General features: G+C 40.4%; 1 protein-coding gene across 2 annotated transcripts; it reads left to right on the forward strand.

Moving 5' to 3' along the window:
- Window positions 1-394: 394 nt before the first annotated feature.
- Window positions 395-11,063, forward strand: LOC117818294 (fibrinogen C domain-containing protein 1-like). Of its 2 annotated transcripts, XM_034691091.1 has the most exons (9): window positions 395-507; window positions 984-1,062; window positions 6,499-6,614; window positions 7,351-7,726; window positions 8,360-8,492; window positions 8,735-8,871; window positions 9,305-9,401; window positions 9,994-10,173; window positions 10,260-11,063. In XM_034691091.1, the coding sequence occupies exons 2-9, from the start codon at window positions 985-987 to the stop codon at window positions 10,547-10,549; spliced, it is 1,407 nt and encodes a 468-aa protein (XP_034546982.1). In that variant the 5' UTR covers window positions 395-507; window position 984; the 3' UTR covers window positions 10,550-11,063. The 2 variants fall into 2 exon arrangements, with proteins under 2 accessions (XP_034546982.1, XP_034546981.1); XM_034691090.1 differs by lacking the exon at window positions 395-507 and having other exon boundaries at window positions 834-1,062.
- Window positions 11,064-17,675: the final 6,612 nt, after the last annotated feature.

The following is a 17,675-nucleotide window of genomic DNA, read 5'->3' on the forward strand; positions in this document are numbered from 1 at the left end:
CCTGTTCTGAAAGCTGCTTTAAGTACTAGCTAAAATAATTAACAACACATAACTTTTATTTCACGAATAATTCAACATCTCCAGATCCTTTTCATTACATTTGTATCCCCCACTATGGATCAGATTAGATTGAAACAAATAACTTACCAATAAAACTTTATTCCTCGGCTACTTGGGAGTCCACCATTTGAATTTCTGCACACTGGATCTCAAGATAGACTGAGCCACGATAAATGCCCTTAATGCATCCTTCATGGCTTGGGCAATGTAGGACCCATTTTTAGCCACATATGAAGAAGCCTTCGAAATGAGACCGCCTTGGATGTTCCGCTCTGATCCAGTCTTTCAATAAACTTTAGTAATCCACATCTAACTTTTAGTCCGGCATTCACATCAGGAAGCAAACAAGTGCTTGTGTCCATGGAAAGGAAAGCACTTGACCAACTCTGTTTAATGACCTTTCTCAAGTTAAGGATTTTTCTCTTTACTGTTTCACTCTTAGGACTTGTAGGTGTTCCTTTATACTCTTCAAACAGTACTTAAGGGATCTGTTAGCTTACAGTCAGTGCCAACGCCCTCATCTTTCCCATGTCACTGAATTGTCGTTGCCTCGCCTTCTCTGACACGGCTGTTCTCAACCATGATAGAAAACATCTCAATCTATCAGCATCATTTGAAAGATGCCGCCCCTGACTTTGGACACAGGTTTTTGTTGTTGTCCTTAGCTTAGTTCTATGTTAAAAATCAGAAATCCAACATGTATATGCAGATGATTGACAGAAATTCAAAGTCTGTGATGTTAATAACACTTTAGAAAAGGTGTTAAATTCAATTCTACCAGGTGTTTCCAGGAGGTGCAGGCAGTGGTCGAACATCATCTTGAAACCTCTACATTTAAACATCTTTTAATAACTACAGCTTTCAGGTGTTTTTCCAGGAGAGTCTTTCAGGAGAAGGAATGACCTGTTGTGTTTTCATTTCAGAATGATGTTGAATGACAGATGGACCATCATGAACAACAGCAGCTCAGAACTGGACAGCAAACGGCCGAACAAGCACAAGGTACATATCACGCTAGCTGTTAAACCAATCCCAGTCTGAGATCTTGGCTCGACCACCAACCCTCCACCACATCCTGACCATCCCTGTCCCTAAACATTCACCTCCATCAACATCTTCCCAAGTTCAACACATTAATTACACTATTCCCCAACCATCCCCAATAATCACCCAAACAACATTCTGTAATTCCTCCAACTTCAAATCCCCCTTCAATCTTCCTCATCTCAGCCCATATCTCCCCAAATCATCACCACATCACCTCCCAAACATCACATCAACATCTCCAACCATCAACCCGCCATCTCCCATATTCATCCCAACATCTGTGTCCACATGCAGACAACCTACCTACCGCTCTTGACTGTCCTCACTCAACTCCAACCCAATTCTCACTTCTCAGACTGTAAACATTGGCCACTTCTGTAAAAGGAAGTCTTTGTTGGAAATCTCTTAATGCTATCAACTGGTCACACCAGAAGCCTGAAGAAGCTAGCCATTCCTCCCAAAGACTATCCTGACACTAGATTATAGCTAACCCTAATCCTAATATCCTAACCCTATCCACCATCCCCCCCAAACTCTCCCACTGCTTTCCACCCTCACCTCACATCATCACTGCTATCAGCCTAATATCACCCCAATAACATTCAACCATCCTTTCCCAGCCAACAATAATGACTAAACACCAAAGTTATGGACAACAAATGGAGAAGAAAATATGTGCACTATATAAACCAAGTCAGTGTTCATGGATATACACAGATCTTGAGATAAATAGATGATTTTTCAAGGAAATCTATTTCAAATGTGTGATCCTTTTTTTTTTTAAAGAAGACCAACAAAATTTAGTTCCATGGGTTTCCACTTGATTGACTTGTTCTAGGCTGTTATAACACGTAACACCATTTTTACATATGACTGATTTGCTAAATAATATAATATAAGACAATTACAAAGTCCGCCTACTATCACCTTAAGAATACATCAAGGATTAAAGGACTTATGTCTCAGCAGGATGCAGGAAAAACTCCTCCATGCATTTATCTTTAGCAGACTAGACTACTGTAATGGGGTCCCTAAAAAGACCATCAGAATTCTGCTGCTCAAGTCCTAACAAGGACCAACAAAGTAGACCACATCACTCCAGTTCTTAGATCTCTACACTAACTTCCTGTCTGTCAGAGAATAGACTTTAAAATCCTGCTGATGGTTTATAAAGACCTGAATGGTTTAGGCCCAAAATACATTGCTATAACATCTAAATGTTAAATGTTAAATCTAGATGTAAATGTTGCTCTGCGATCCTAGATAATATGCAAATTCACGCAGCCTCCCTGCAGAAGTACCAAAATAAAAGCTTCATTAGGCGATACAAATATTCCAACCATAGTCTGTCCGTACCAAAGACTGGGTCAGTTCTGACTCTGAGCGTTGTGAAATCTCTCAATGGCCTCTAAAACTGCCTATCCAACATTTTATAATGAATCAGTGCACATTATGGACGGTGGGTAGTCCAGCTAGTAACTCATCAGAGTCAATTCTGACAGACTACGGTTGGGAAGCATCACTTTATAGGAAGCTTTTATTTTAGAACTTCTGCTGGGCAGGAGTGTACATTTGAATATTAGCTAAATATTTGGGATCGCAGAGCAACAGTTAACATTTATATTTATCATTCAACATTTAGATTTAACATTTAGATTCATCATTCAACATTTAGATTTAACATTTATATTTATCATTCAACATTTAGATTTAACATTTATCATTAAGGTTTAACATTCAACATTTAGATTTAACATTTAGATTTAACATTTAGATTTATCATTCAACATTTAGATTTAACATTTAGATTTATCATTCAACATTTAGATTTAGCATTTATCATTTAGGTTTAACATTCAACATTTAGATTTGACATTTATAATTCAGCATTTCTATTTAACATTTATCATTCAACATTTATATTTAACATTTATCATTTATATTTAACATTTATCATTCAACATTTATATTTATCATTCAACATTTATATTTAACTTTTAACATTTATATTTAACATTTATCATTCAACATTTATATTTAACATTTATCATTCAACATTTATATTTAACATTTATCATTCAACATTTAGATTTATCATTCAACATTTATATTTAACTTTTAACATTTATATTTAGCATTTATCATTCAACATTTAGATTTATCATTCAACATTTATATTTAACATTTATCATTCAACATTTATATTTATCATTCAACATTTATATTTAACTTTTAACATTTATATTTAACATTTATCATTCAACATTTAGATTTTACATTTATCATTCAACATTTAGATTTATCATTTATCATTCGACATTTAGATTTATCATTCAACATTTCTATTTAACTTTTAACATTTAGGTTTAACATTTATGATTCAACATTTATATTTATGATTCACATTTTATATTTAACATTTATGATTCAACATTTATAGTTATCCTTCACCATTTATATTTAACATTATATCATTCAAACATTTAGATTTATCATTCAAACTTTATATTCACATTTATCATTCAACATTTATATTTATCAGTCAACATAGATCTTTACCCTTTTTAACATTTATATTTAACATTTATCATTCAACATTTAGATTTATCATTCAACATTTATATTTAACATTTATCATTCAACATTTAGATTTATCATTCAACATTTATATTTAACATTTATCATTCAACATTTAGATTTATCATTCAACATTTATATTTAACTTTTAACATTTAGATTTAACTTTTAACATTTAGATTTGACATTTAACATTTATATTATTTATTTGATTTATTTGTAAAGGGACTGTGTACAATGTTTAACATAAATGTCATCATTTGATGCATTGTACCAGAGTTAACTTAACATTTCTCATTCAACATTTATGTTTAACATTCAACATTTAGATTCAACATTTAGGTTTAGCTTTTAGATTAAACGGTGATTTTAACTTAAAAATATTTGCCACCACAAAAATAAAGTGAAAAAGATATTTTTTTAAATTTCTAAATGTGATTAGAAACAATGACTTTTAAAAATTCACATCAGATTTGTATGAAGTTTAAATGTGGAGAAGACATATTGCTGTTGTTTTCAGTGTGCACCCACAGTAGGGCGGCCTAAATGGGTCAACAAGATCTCATGTTGACCCAAGAGATCTATAAGTCAACACAGTACATCAGTCTAAATGGCCTTAGACATTTGTGGAATATGTGCTTAAAACCTTGAATGGTAATCCTCTCTGCAGCTGTTTGGGAGCTCATTTATGTCGCAAAAGTCCAAGGGGTAAAAGTCCCAGGGGTGCAAAGGCCAGAATAGTTTCCACTATCACAATCAGACTAAGAGGAAGACGGTTTTCACTCCCAGTTTTATCTGATTCATTTCCAAAGTCAAGTGTAAACACAGTCAGTCCAAGCACTTCAGGTTTTAGTCCATCAAGGGAATCCACCACGAGAGCTGTCTTCAGGGACGCTCTCAGGAGCCAAGGATGAAGTAAAAAGCTGTTGTGTGTAAAGGGCTTTTTACTTCATCCTAAGCTTTAACAAGTGTGCCTAAAGACGGCCGTCATGGCTTCCCTCTATCAACACTAACTCTTTAGTCTTCAGTATCTGGCATTTACCTGAAGTTTAACACACTGCCCACGTGAGCACCTGGTAGCCTCCTTTATCCCTTCTCATTTCACTCCTCTGAGGTCTCTGGACGGGCCTGGAGACCGCTGTAGTTCAAACATGATCTGGTTTTGAAGGAGGTATTTGGTTGTCTCACATATACCACCACGTTATATCACCATCAGGCTGTGGAGTCTGTCTTACTTTCCCGCCACTGAAGGACACATACAGTCGACCGAAATGGTTCCTGAAAGTGGTCCAGCCGTCTAGCAGCCACCTGTCCCCCAAGCTCCCCGACACCCTGCTGTGTGATCGGCTAAATGCCATGCGGATAAGGAGGTCCACCACGCCTTACCGTCACCCCCTACAACTAAATCTGGGATGAGGAGACTTTAACCTTTCACAAATTAATTCATGAAAGCAGCACTTCTGTTATAACACCGTCATGTTTGTGCAGGGTTTTAATTGTTTAAGCTCCCACCTCAGCTCTTTCACACCTCTCACTTCTTCTCCTGCAACATTTTGACGGCATCAGCGTCCGATTTTCCTCTGATTCAGATCGAATTTGCGTTTGCTTTTGACCCCGGAGACACCGACAGAGATTGATAGACCTACAGACTGACAGACCTACAGAGAGTTAATTCGTGTTAATCTGGAGTTAAACTGTCAGATCAAAGTGTCTCTAATCTGCAGCAGCTGTCGCCTTCACTGACATCACTGAGGATCTACAGATTAAACACACAGAAACGTGATTTTCCCTGCAGGAGGCGTGTTAACCCACAATCCCCACCCGTAACCCCACCCTCCTGTCAGGCTTCAGGCAGGCTGCAGTGACCCTCTTATTAGCCCAGAAGAAATAAAGTGAGTTATTCTAGATCAATATGAATAATCACCTGCAGAAAAAAGGGTTAAGTAGTGTCATCAACTTCTGTTACTTCAGTTTTTCTACTTTATTCTGCTGCACATTTATCTGACAGCTGTGGTCGCTGATTCCTGCACAGATTAAGATCAAAATTCAGACGATGTGCTGCTTTATTACAGGCTAATCTGGATATTATAGAAATACAGTAACATGCTTACGCACTGGTTACAATAAGCCAATATATGCATCAGTAAAACCCAGTGTTCACTGGAGGATTTCAGCATGAAACTATGATTTAAACTGGGTCACATCCTGCATCTAACGCCGCTCTATGCCTCCTATTTCAGCCAGAGGACAGGGTAATATTTAGAATAACATGCTGCAAAATCTGGACTTTAAGTTCTCCCAGAGAGAAAGTGTCTTCATGCATGAAAACATCCAATGCCTTCAGCAATGTGCAGTTTCTATGCAGCTGTGTAGCCGTCATAGAACTGTCTTCTTTCACTCTCCTTGGAGCGAGTGATGCAGTGGTTGAGCTCAGCCTATTGGCCAAATTCCACCAGATCCATCTCCGGTCAGTCTCCGATCCATCACGGCACCAGATCTGATCGGTTTCTGTTCTAGTCAATGTGTTAACTTCCACTGGATCTGCGCCGTTGCATTCCGGCTGCGTCTCCGATCCAGCAGGTCAGAGCCCTTCGGATCAGATACACTTCTATTGTTGCCGGATGCCGGAGCACGACGCATCAATCTCAACAGAGCAGATAGAGCGGGACAGGAAGTCAGGTTTCACCAAAACAAAATGAAAACATCCGGTTAATTTTCAGAATAAAACACTCTGTGTTATCACTAAAATAAAACTGTACTTGTTGTAAGTTGTAGCAAATGAAAGCAACAACATATATGTGTGTGTATTTACAGAAATGCTGCAACATCCTGTCATGGTCTATTGGCATGTTGGTCATCGTAGCAGCTCTTGTCACGGGAACAGTCACCATCCTGTACGTGAACCAGTATCCTCTGCCCTTCATAAACAGGTAAACACACCTGTCTGTCTGTCTGCCTGCCTGCCTGCCTGCCTGCCTGCCTGCCTGCCTGCCTGTCTCTCTGTCTGCCTGCCTGCCTGTCTCTCTGTCTGCCTGCCTGCCTGTCTGCCTGCCTGCCTGCCTGTCTCTCTGTCTGCTTGCCTGCCTGTCTGCCTGCCTGCCTGCCTGTCTCTCTGTCTGTCTCTCTGTCTGTCTGCCTGCCTGTCTGCCTGCCTGTCTGCCTGCCTGCCTGCCTGCCTGCCTGCCTGCCTGCCTGCCTGTCTGTCTCTCTGCCTGCCTGCCTGCCTGCCTGCCTGTCTGTCTCTCTGCCTGCCTGTCTGTCTCTCTGCCTGCCTGTCTGTCTCTCTGCCTGCCTGCCTGCCTGCCTGCCTGCCTGCCTGCCTGTCTGTCTCTCTGTCTGTCTGCCTGCCTGCCTGCCTGTCTGTCTCTCTGTCTGCCTACCTGCCTGCCTGTCTGTCTCTCTGTCTGCCTGCCTGTCTGTCTGTCTGCCTGCCTGCCTGTCTCTCTGTCTGTCTCTCTGTCTGCCTACCTGCCTGCCTGTCTGTCTCTCTGTCTGCCTGCCTGTCTGTCTGCCTGCCTGCCTGCCTGCCTGCCTGCCTGCCTGCCTGCCTGCCTGCCTGTCTGTCTGTCTGCCTGCCTGCCTGCCTGCCTGCCTGCCTGCCTGCCTGCCTGCCTGCCTGCCTGTCTCTCTAACTCTCTAACTCTCTGTCCGTCCTTGTCGTCACAGTAACAGGGAACGCGGCATCGCCTCCTCCTCACCCGTGATCTCAACCAACTCCAAAGACTCCGGCGCCCTGGTGACCGTCTCCCGCGTCACAGATGGAGAGCCAATCAGCATCTTCCTGGATCCCAACTGTCCAGACTACAGCGCCAACTTCCTGCGCTGGGAGGCGCTGCAGGGCTCTCTGCTGCGAGCACTGTCCGGTCACAGCACAGAAGAAAGGCCAAACTCGGGATTGGCCCAGAGGCTCTCGGAGGAGCTGAAGGTGCTTTCAGGCCACGCCCACAACCTGAGGCTTGAAAGCGATTCGCTGAAGAGAGGTCAAGGTGTTCTGGACCAAAGGCTGGACGGGCTGCAGAGCGAGCAGAGCCGCATCATCCAGGTGAAGACCAGCTGGATGTTAAAATAGTAATGTATAGGGGCGTTGGTGGTCTAGCAGTCTAAGCGCCCCACATACAGAGGCTACAGTCCTTGTCGCAGAGGTCGCTGGTTCGATTCCTGGCCGGTTCGATTTCCTGCATGTCTTCCCCTGCTCTCTACTCCACACATTTCCTGTCTCTCTTCAGCTGTCCTATCAAAAATAAAGGCAAAAAGACCAAAAAATTATTACTTTAAAAAAATAATAATGTATTTGTACTTACAGAACCATGTCATACAGGTAGACATTGAATTTAATGAATTTAAAAATTAAATGATTTTTTCATGAGTAGGTAAATAAATTAATAAAAATTAAAAAATGAATAAAAATAGATAAAATAATTTAAGATTATTTAAATAAGATAAAAATACTTAAGAAAAAAGAAAATTAGAAATAAATAGGACTGAACTTAATTTTAAAAAATCATTAAATCAGATAAATTATAACAAAAAAGCAATAAATCAACAACTTGAAATATCAAGATATAAAACAGCTGTTTGATGTATAAACCTCTCTCTCCCTCCCTCTCTCTCTCTCTCCCTCTCTCTCCCTCTCTCTCTCTCCCTTTCTCCCTCTGTCCCCCTCTTACCTGCACAGGTGTTGTCAGACAGCCACTCAGGCATCCTGAAGTTGGCCGCAGGTTTCAGTGATTCTCTGCTCAGCCTGCAGAGGGAGACAGAGAGTCTGAAGAGACTCAACAGTGACATGCAGAGGGACAGCAAGAACAAAGGTAACACACTCACACTGAAACACACTGAAACACACTGAAACACACTGAAACACACTGAAACACACTGAAACACACACACAGGTATATCTCTTGTCATTTAGTCCTCCAGTGTAATCACCTCTGTCCGTTCTCTCTCTCTCTCTCTCTCTCTCTCTCTCTCTCTCTCTCTCTCTCTCTCTCTCTCTCTCTCTCTCTCTCTCTCTCTCTCTATCTCTCTCTCTCTCTCTCTCTCTCTCTCTCAGACGTCAGACCCAGAGACTGCAGCGATGTCTTGGCGTCCGGCAACACTCAGGATGGAGTTTATTCTGTGTTTCCAACTCATGACCCCAACGGTTTCATGGTTTACTGTGACATGACCACCGATGGAGGAGGCTGGACGGTATGAGGCACATAATCAGAAGCTATAAAAAGTGGCTAATCTTTTATCAATCAACCAATCAATCAATCTTTATTTGTAAAGCACCAAATCACCACAAATGTTATCCTCAGACTCTTTCAAAACAGAGCAGGTCTGGACCGTACTCTATGTTCTATTATTAACAAAGACTCAACATCAGGACAGGATCAGATCCAGTCCCATCTTACAGACAGGACTCAGTCTGATCTCATCTCAATCCACCATGAGCAGAGCACTTTGCAGCATTTAGCAAGTTACAGTGGCAAGGACAAACTTCCTTTAACAGGCAGAAAGATGAAGAGAGAGAGACATGACTATTACACCTTTATAAGATGTTTTTGTACTCTCTTATCTATCATCATGCATTTTATAAAACACCTCTCATGTGTTTGTGTTTGTGTTTGTGTGTCTGCAGGTGATCCAGAGGAGAGAGGACGGCTCAGTGAGTTTCTTCAGAGGCTGGGATGCCTACAGAGATGGTTTTGGAAAAACTACAGGAGAGCACTGGCTGGGTCAGTCACAACTTCTCACACAACAACACTCATGCAATCCGAATCTAAATCCAAAAGGCAACTGGACTCGGTTGAAATTCTTGAAGATGTTTCACCACTCGTCCAGAAGTTATCTTTGATTCCGAACTGAGGACAGCAACCAAGTCTAGTTGCTTTTTGGAGCCCCTGTTAGTAAAAACTGCTCACTGGAAGTTCTAAGTTTAACCCAAAACTGAACTTGACTTGGTTGAAGTCCTTGAGGATGTTTCAAACCTAACTGAAAGGCTTTTTCATTCTCAACCAAGTCCAGTTTCCAGAAGGGTTAAACCTGGGATTACCATCACCCATATAACTATGAACCATCCAAGACAAACCAACTGAAAGGATGTACAAAGGGTCCACAAATCCAGCGATGCCTGATTTATGTCTAGATCAATGACTTAAAGAAGTAGACTGGTTTTTCCTTTGTGAAGAGAAGTGGACTTTACGGTTGGAGGACTTGCTGATGAATATAGAGATCCTGGAGGTGTAGTGCTGTTGAGTTAAAGACCTCCTGCATGTCAGCTTTCTGTGGTTTGAACTCTCTGACTCTTCATGTCCATCTGTCCATCAGGTCTCCAGAGGATCTACTCCCTCACCAGGTCAGGCGGTTATGAGTTGCGGATCGACATGGCCGACTTTGATAATGCCACAGCATTCGCACAATACGGTGATTTCTCTGTTGGTCGAGACTCTGTGAACCCCGAAGAGGATGGATACCCGCTGATCGTGGACCAGTACTCTGGGACTGCAGGTAAGATTAGGAGGAAGCCTGGTGTACCAATGAGATACCGCTCAGCTTTTCACATTAATAATAATACGTGATCGTCTGTCCTCCAGGGGACTCCCTCTTGAAGCACTCTGGAATGCAGTTCACCACCAAAGACCGAGACCAGGACCAGTCAGAGAACAACTGTGCAGCATACTACCAGGGGGCATGGTGGTACCGCAACTGCCACACCTCCAACCTGAACGGGCAGTACCTGAGTGGAGGCCACGCCTCGTACGCTGACGGTGTGGAGTGGTCCAGCTGGACGGGCTGGCAGTACTCGCTCAGGTTCACAGAGATGAAGATACGACCTAATACTAAATCAGACTCTTCACCATCTGGTCCTAAACTTGACCCCTGACCTGCCCCCCTCTCCTTAAACCCTATCCTACCCCTGACCCTTGAATTATTCTGCTGCCCATTAACCATGATCTAAACCTGACCCCTTGCCTTTACTCCAAACCTTACACCCTGACCCGCACTTGATCCCTATGTTTTCTCCTGCCCTCACACCTTTGACCTCTGACCTTTGCCCCCTGTACATTCCTCTGCAGCGACTTCAGGAAATAACAGCCGTTTTTTGTGTGTGTGTGTTCTGTTAAATGTGATTGGTTCTTTGTATCTTAAAGTCGAGATGTAATGAAAAATGCCTTTTTACACCTTTTAGAACACGTACCCCGGTATGCTGTGGAACTATTTGATGATCATTTGTTTTTATTTCATTGCATTCTTTGATCCAAAACCAATCAGTGTCTGCTTTTTGGAAAGCAAAATGTGACATCTGCTGATGAAAACTTGAACCAACCAATAAAGTCATGACATTCACCAACCAATAAATGTTTAGCTTAAAGCCCTGCTGATCCAAGAATAAATTCAATTCAAACAACTTTATTCGCCCAACAAGAAGTGTTGCACTCAGGCCATCAAACTGTGAGTTTCGGGTCCCCAGTGCTCAAGTCCCACCAATCCCATATTGTGCACCATGCCTGTCTTAATGGGGAGATGTACTTCTTGATTCTGCCGCTATCTGTCAGAACTGAAGCTAGCAAAACATCTTGGACCCAGTTGATGAGCCACTTTAAAGGCAGCATGCTAACAGCAATGCTATCAACAGTCCAGGTAACTTTAGCATCAAAGATACCCAGAGGAACATTTTACTGCTCAAGGCTTTCTCTTCTAAGTCTCTGGAGACAAAATTGAGATTCTCACTTCAGCCTCATTCAAGTTTCAAATTGTTCTCATTAGTTTCTCCTAAAATTCACTAGGAGAAATAGTTGAGACCATGACATGAGTCTTATTTGAGACTTAAATGAGAGATCTCATTAATGGCTCATTTTCTTCTCTTTTTTAAAATTCTATTTTTGGCCTTTTTGCCTTTATGTGACAGGACAGCTGAAGAGAGACAGGAAATGTGGGGAGTAGTGAGCGGGGGAAGACATGCAGGAAATGGTCGACCGGCCAGGAATCAAACTGGAGACCCCTGCGACGAGGACTGTAGCCTCTGTATGTTGGGCTCTTAGACCGCTAGGCCACCAGTGCCCAAAATAATCCACTCCTTTAATTGTAATAATCTGGATAAATCTGGTCAGCCCTTTTGTGGCCCATATTTTAAATAAATGGTCTGTCATACCTGTTGTATGAAATCTCTATCTGTTGCAGTTTCTCTCAAATCCACTAAATCTTTGTGAAGTTGTTTTGTTCTCAAACAGACTTGTAAAGGAAGGACCAGACTGTGAAGTCAAAGAAGAGATCATTTCACATCTAAATATCTGATCTTGAAGTGGTTCAAATGTTTTAATGAGAATTGTAAGTTTGTGGACAATTACATTGAATCTTAATTTTGCAGGGCACTATAAATGTTCCTGAAAAGATGAGCTCAGGCTCTTTCTTTGCTCCATCTGAGCTCAACTTGAGACTCAAAAACTGAGTCTGACAAAAACAAAGGGATGAGGTTAGATTGAAACAATTGAGAGAGCTCCCTGATTTCTCCACCTGAGCTCAAAAGAAGTCACAACACTTGAGAAATACCTGAGAATCATTTCAGATTTAGACCAGATCTCCTTTTGAACTGAAAGGGAGACTAAGCTGAGACTGTCTGCAACTTTTTTTCTGGAGGCAAGAATGAGAAACAGGAGACATAAGCTATAGTCTCATTTTGCTTTCAAACAGATCTCATTGTTGTCGAGGAGACATAAATGAAACACTTTTGAGATCTCCTCTCTAAATTTATTTTCCTATGGGTACATTTCTGGTTGCCTCCTGGTTGCGTCTTCTAAAGGCCGAGGTTTCCCCCATCTTCTTCTTGACGTCTTTTTTTTACACATGCTTTTTGTTCTTGCTTTCATTTGCTATGAGACCAAAACTCATGGTTTGTGGCGCTTCTTTACTCATGCTTACAGAAACAGCTGCTGAACAAAGACACATGCAGGTGAACACATGTGCAGGTTAAATGCACTTCATCTCTTTCTCCCTGACATGAAATGCTACTGCCAGGATGCAGCCTCCCCTACTTTGCTTGTTCAGACTTGCCCTCCTTTAAAAGGTCAAATAAAATTCCTCCCAACATTACGCCTCACCTGCCAACCCTGTTTGATCGGTCTCCATGCAGAAGCTAGATTTATTGAAAAGTCATTTCATCTCAATTTGAAAGCGTTGGAGCAGTTATTTCACTCTGTTTCATGACGCCCGTGTGTTTGGATCTATAACTTTTCATACTGATGATGTCAGATGTGTGATGTGAATGTAGAGCTGATGGTTCATTAAAGAGTGTTTGAACTTAAGTCTGGCCTCTTTTTATTCTCCTTCTGCTCCCAGTTCAGATGATAAACATATGATTGGTGCAAACTGAATGGGGTTCAAGTTCATTTCAAAGGACTGAAGACAACATGAGATGGTCCATATTGTATACAGTCTATTGATTAGTCAGACTTATAATGAAATATTAATTAATAGTTAATAAACCTGAAAGGTAAAAACATTTTAAACTGTACCTGTTTGTATTACAGACAATGTGCTTTCTTTAATTGACATATGATCTCTTTGTGTTCAGGAGACGCTAATGTTCAGTCCAACCATTCTGTAAAAACTCATTACACATTGTCAGATAAAGAGTGATCAAATCATTATTTGAGAGTAAATTGATATTATTATTATCTTTATTATCATTATAGCTTTTTGGCATTCTATCTTGGGCTAACATTTTTTTCCAAAGCTTCCTATAGGAATGTTACAAAGACAAAATATAAGGAGAGAACTACAGAATGAAACAATAAAAGGGGTACATACTGAATATATGGAAGAAGATATGCAGGATAATACTTAAAGAAAATATTTTGGGGAGCAGATGAGCAAAAATACTTTTTTTGAGGTTTTTTTTTTCTTTAATTCTGAGATCAAAGTCAAATTCTGACTCTAATCTAAGAATTTTGTGATTAAAATCACAAGTCTGACTTTTTTCAACCAGTTCTGATTTTTTCCCAAAATAAGAAATTGTTAAAAATGTTTGCCCGCCTTATAAAATTGTTTTAGTATATATATTTTATTAAATTATGAGATCAAAGTAAGAAATCTGGCTAGCCCTCCCTCCAAAATTCTGACTTTTTTTCAAATTTATGACATCAGAATTCAGAATTCTTTTTTTTTCTATGATTAAGAATTGTATTGCTTTTTTCATTTTTTTGCAACATTCATACATTTACAGATATTCATAAATGCACAGAACAGAAAACAATTGTGTATCTGCTTCAGTCAGCAAACAGAAAAAAAGATATATATGTATAATAATCAGAATCAGAATCAGAATCCACTTTATTGGCCAGGTATGCTTGAATACACAAGGAATTTGTTTTGGTAAATGGTGCTCTCTGTACAAGGCATAAGAATAAGGCATACAAATAAAAATAGAAATATAATAATAATAAAATAAACCATAAATACAAATAAACAACAAATAGGCATGTGTACAGGCTAAACATAATATGATAATATTATGCAATAATGCAGTGGTGAGTAGTGCAGAGGTAGTTTTACATTAAAAAGTATATGTAGATGATAGTTAAATAATAAAATAAATACAATAATAATAATAATAATAATAATAATAATAATAATAATAATAATAATAATAATAATAATAATAATAATAATACATTTTATTTTGGGCGCCTTTCAAATCACCCAATGTCATCTTACAGATAATAAAAACATTCATCATTACAACATCATAAAAACAAACAAACAACAAAAATGATGAATGATGTAATGGAGTCCGACTGTCATGTGTGTGGGGGGGATGGAGTTCCAGAGTCTGGGTACTGAGCAGCTGAAGGCTCGGGCACCCATGGTACTGAGGCGAGACGGTGGGATGGTTAATAGTCCAGCAGAGGCTGAGTGGGGGGAGCGGGAGGGAGTGTATTCATGAAGGAGGTCGCGGAGGTAAGTGGGGGCCAGGTTGTGAAGAGCTTTGTAGGTGAGGAGAAGGTTTTTGTAATGGATGCGGTATTGTACAGGGAGCCAGTGAATAATAATAATAGATAAGATAAGATAAGATGTTACTTTATTGATCCACCGGGGGGGGATTTAGTTGTTACAGCAACCCAGACATAAGTACAATCAATCAAGAAGTTTCAATAAGTAAAAATAAAATAAATAAAAAATAAAAAACAAAAAATTAAAAATAAAACAAAATAAAATAAAATAAGTAAAAATAAAAATAGATAAATAAAGCTAGAATACAATTTAGATATATACAATTTTATATAAAATAAATGACAAATAAAATTGCAACAAAATAGTGATAATCAAAATAAACAAAAGCACAAATAGATATAAAATAAAAAATAAATAAAAATTTAAAAAACAAACATGATAATAAAATGTATACTGTAAACTTGTTAGTTAATCTCAGAATTTAAAAAATAATTACACATTACAAAAAACAAAATGTATTCACCTTCCCTCTAATATTATTACTTTGCTTCCCCCCCTGTAAGTGTTTCAAAATAAATTCAACATACATTTCTAAATGTTTCCATGTAACAGGGTGAAGTTTGAAAGAATTGCTCAGACTGAAACATCTCATCCCTCTTGTGATGATGTCATGACGTTGTTGTCGACGCCAGTGACGTTCGGGTTTATGCAAATCACGGAATGCCTCTTCTTCTGATTCGCGGGAAAAGTGAAAAAATGGCGACGGACGAAGTTTGAAGTTTAGCGCCACGAAACCCGACCCAGGGAGACAGGATACAGCAGACTGACAGGAGGGAGACTGGACTACAGGACTGGACTGCACAGCAGGACAGAACGTGAAGGGACGGAGACACAAACTGTGTGTGGGGGTCCCCGTCGGAGTCCAGTTTGTGATAGAGTCTGTGGTTCGGAGGACAGGTGGGCTCAGACCGGATCAGAGAAGGTAAGGCAGCTCTGTTTTCTGCATTTCCTCCAGCTTCTGGCCTGCTGGTTTAACCTTAATAAGTTTATTTAGAGGCAGTTTAATGAGTGATATCAGTATTAAAGCGAGTATAGACCCTCTTAATGGGAGTCAGAGTGCACGTTCACGACGTTTATGATGCCAGGAGAAACCGTTATAACCGTTTAGTGACTGTTGCTGCTCCTTCACTGAGACTTTCTATGAGAAACAGGTTGTTTGTGAAGAAATGAACCCACTTTAATGAAACCTGTGTGGTTTATCAGACTCTTTCCTGGATGAGTTAACTGAACTTGTGGCTCCATATGCCCGTGCCCCGGGTCAGGCCGTGGGAGGGGAGTTCACGGTGGTTAGCTGGTGGTTAATCAGTTAACGGTACGCTCGTCTCGGTTCTGATGGGAGGATGCACTGCGCATGCTCACACTTGTCAAAAAAGCCCCCTGACAGTACAGGGATGAATCACAGCTTCAGCCTCAGTAACTGTCTCACTGAGAGAGTGTCAGAGAGAGGGTGTGTGTGTTAGTGTGTGTGTGTGTGTGTGTGTGTGTGTGTGTGTGTGTGTGTGTTAGTGTGTGTGTGAGTGTCTGAGTGTGTGTGTGAGTGTGTGAGTGTGTGTGTGTTAGTGTGTGAGTGTGTGAGTGTGAGTGTGTGTGTGGTAGTGTTTGTGCATTAGTGTGTGTTAGTGTGTGTTAGTGTGTGTGTGTGTGTGTGTGAGAGTGTGTGTGAGTGTGTGTGCGTGTGTGTGCGTGTGTGTGTGTGAGTGTGTGTTAGTGTGTGTTAGTGTGTGTTAGTGTTTGTGCATTAGTGTGTGTTAGTGTGTGTTTGTTAGTGTGTGTGTTAGTATGTGAGTGTGAGTTAGTGTGTGTGTTAGTGTGTGTGAGTGTGAGTGAGTGTTAGTGTATGTGTGTGTGTGAGTGTGTGTGTTAGTGTGTGTGTGTGTTAGTGTGTGTGAGAGTGTGAGTGAGTGTGAATGTGTGTGTGTTAGTGTTTGTGCATTAGTGTGTGTTAGTGTGTTTGAGTGTGTGTGTGTGTGTGTGTGTGTGTGTGTGAGTGTGTGTGTGAGTTGGGTGTGTTAGTGTGTGTGTGTGTGTGTGTGTGTGTGTGTGTGTGTGTGTGAGAGTGTGTGTGTGAGTGTTAGTGTGTGTGTTAGTGTGTGTGCGCGCGTGTGTGTATGTGTGTTAGTGTGTGTGCATGTTAGTGTGTGTTAGTGTGTGTGTGTTAGTGTGTGTGTGTTGTTAGTGTGTGTGTGTGTGTGTTAGTGTGTGCATGTGTGCGTGTTTTTGTCTGTTATTGTGTGTTAATGTGTGTTAGTGTGTTAGTGTGTGTTAGTCTGTGTTAGAGTGTGTTACTGTGTGTTAGTGTGTGTTAGTGTGTGTGAGTGTGTGTGTGTATGTATGTATATGTGTGTATGTATGTGTGTGTGTGTGTGTGTTTGCTCACTATTCAGAGTGTATGCAAACCTGAGTTCTTTCCATAGACTGTAAAAAATATGGACGTAGTATCCGTGACGTCACCCATCTGTTCCTGAGAGCTGTTTTGAAGCAAATCGACGGCGGCAGCCATATTGGTAATGCGGAACTCAACTAGGCAGAGTGTGACGTAGTGTGAGTCTCTTAGCCAATGGCTGTGTGTTCCCGACCGGGAGTCACGTCAGTCATGTCCTTATTTGGGCAAAACTCATAATCTGAATATCTTCTTAACCGTCACGTTAGAAAAAAATTCACCCCCCGTACAGTGTATGCCATTAGAGAGATTAGCGTTGTAGGGCCAAGCCGTTTTTTGAACCAGGCTGTAAACATGTTTATTAATGCTGCAAAGATTGTCTTTTTCCCATTCATATCTATGTGGTTTCCGGTGTTTCTGCAGCCAGCCTCAAGCGGATTTTCGATGTATTGCAGTTTATATCACTTCCGCATTGGCTTCATCGTTTGAGACCGGAGTTTGCCGCTTGGTTCTTTCACTAACTGCAGATACATCTGATCTAAATCCTTAGATTTGTTCATCTCAAAGTGTTGTGACTAAATAAAATGAAAGAAAAGACATTCCTGTGTTTTTGCTTTGC

This window comes from Notolabrus celidotus, chromosome 9, assembly GCF_009762535.1.
Source record: "Notolabrus celidotus isolate fNotCel1 chromosome 9, fNotCel1.pri, whole genome shotgun sequence".
Classification (NCBI taxonomy): Eukaryota; Metazoa; Chordata; class Actinopteri; order Labriformes; family Labridae; genus Notolabrus; species Notolabrus celidotus.

What these genes read in the sequence shown, in the direction of transcription:
- LOC117818294 (XM_034691091.1), top strand. Translation starts at nt 985, where the DNA reads ATGATGTTGAATGACAGATGGACCATCATGAACAACAGCAGCTCAGAA. An exon ending in TACAGGAGAGCACTGGCTGG is followed by an intron (nt 9,402 to 9,993) that starts GTCAGTCACAAC and finishes TCTGTCCATCAG; the next exon opens with GTCTCCAGAGGATCTACTCC. An exon ending in CCAGTACTCTGGGACTGCAG is followed by an intron (nt 10,174 to 10,259) that starts GTAAGATTAGGA and finishes TCTGTCCTCCAG; the next exon opens with GGGACTCCCTCTTGAAGCAC.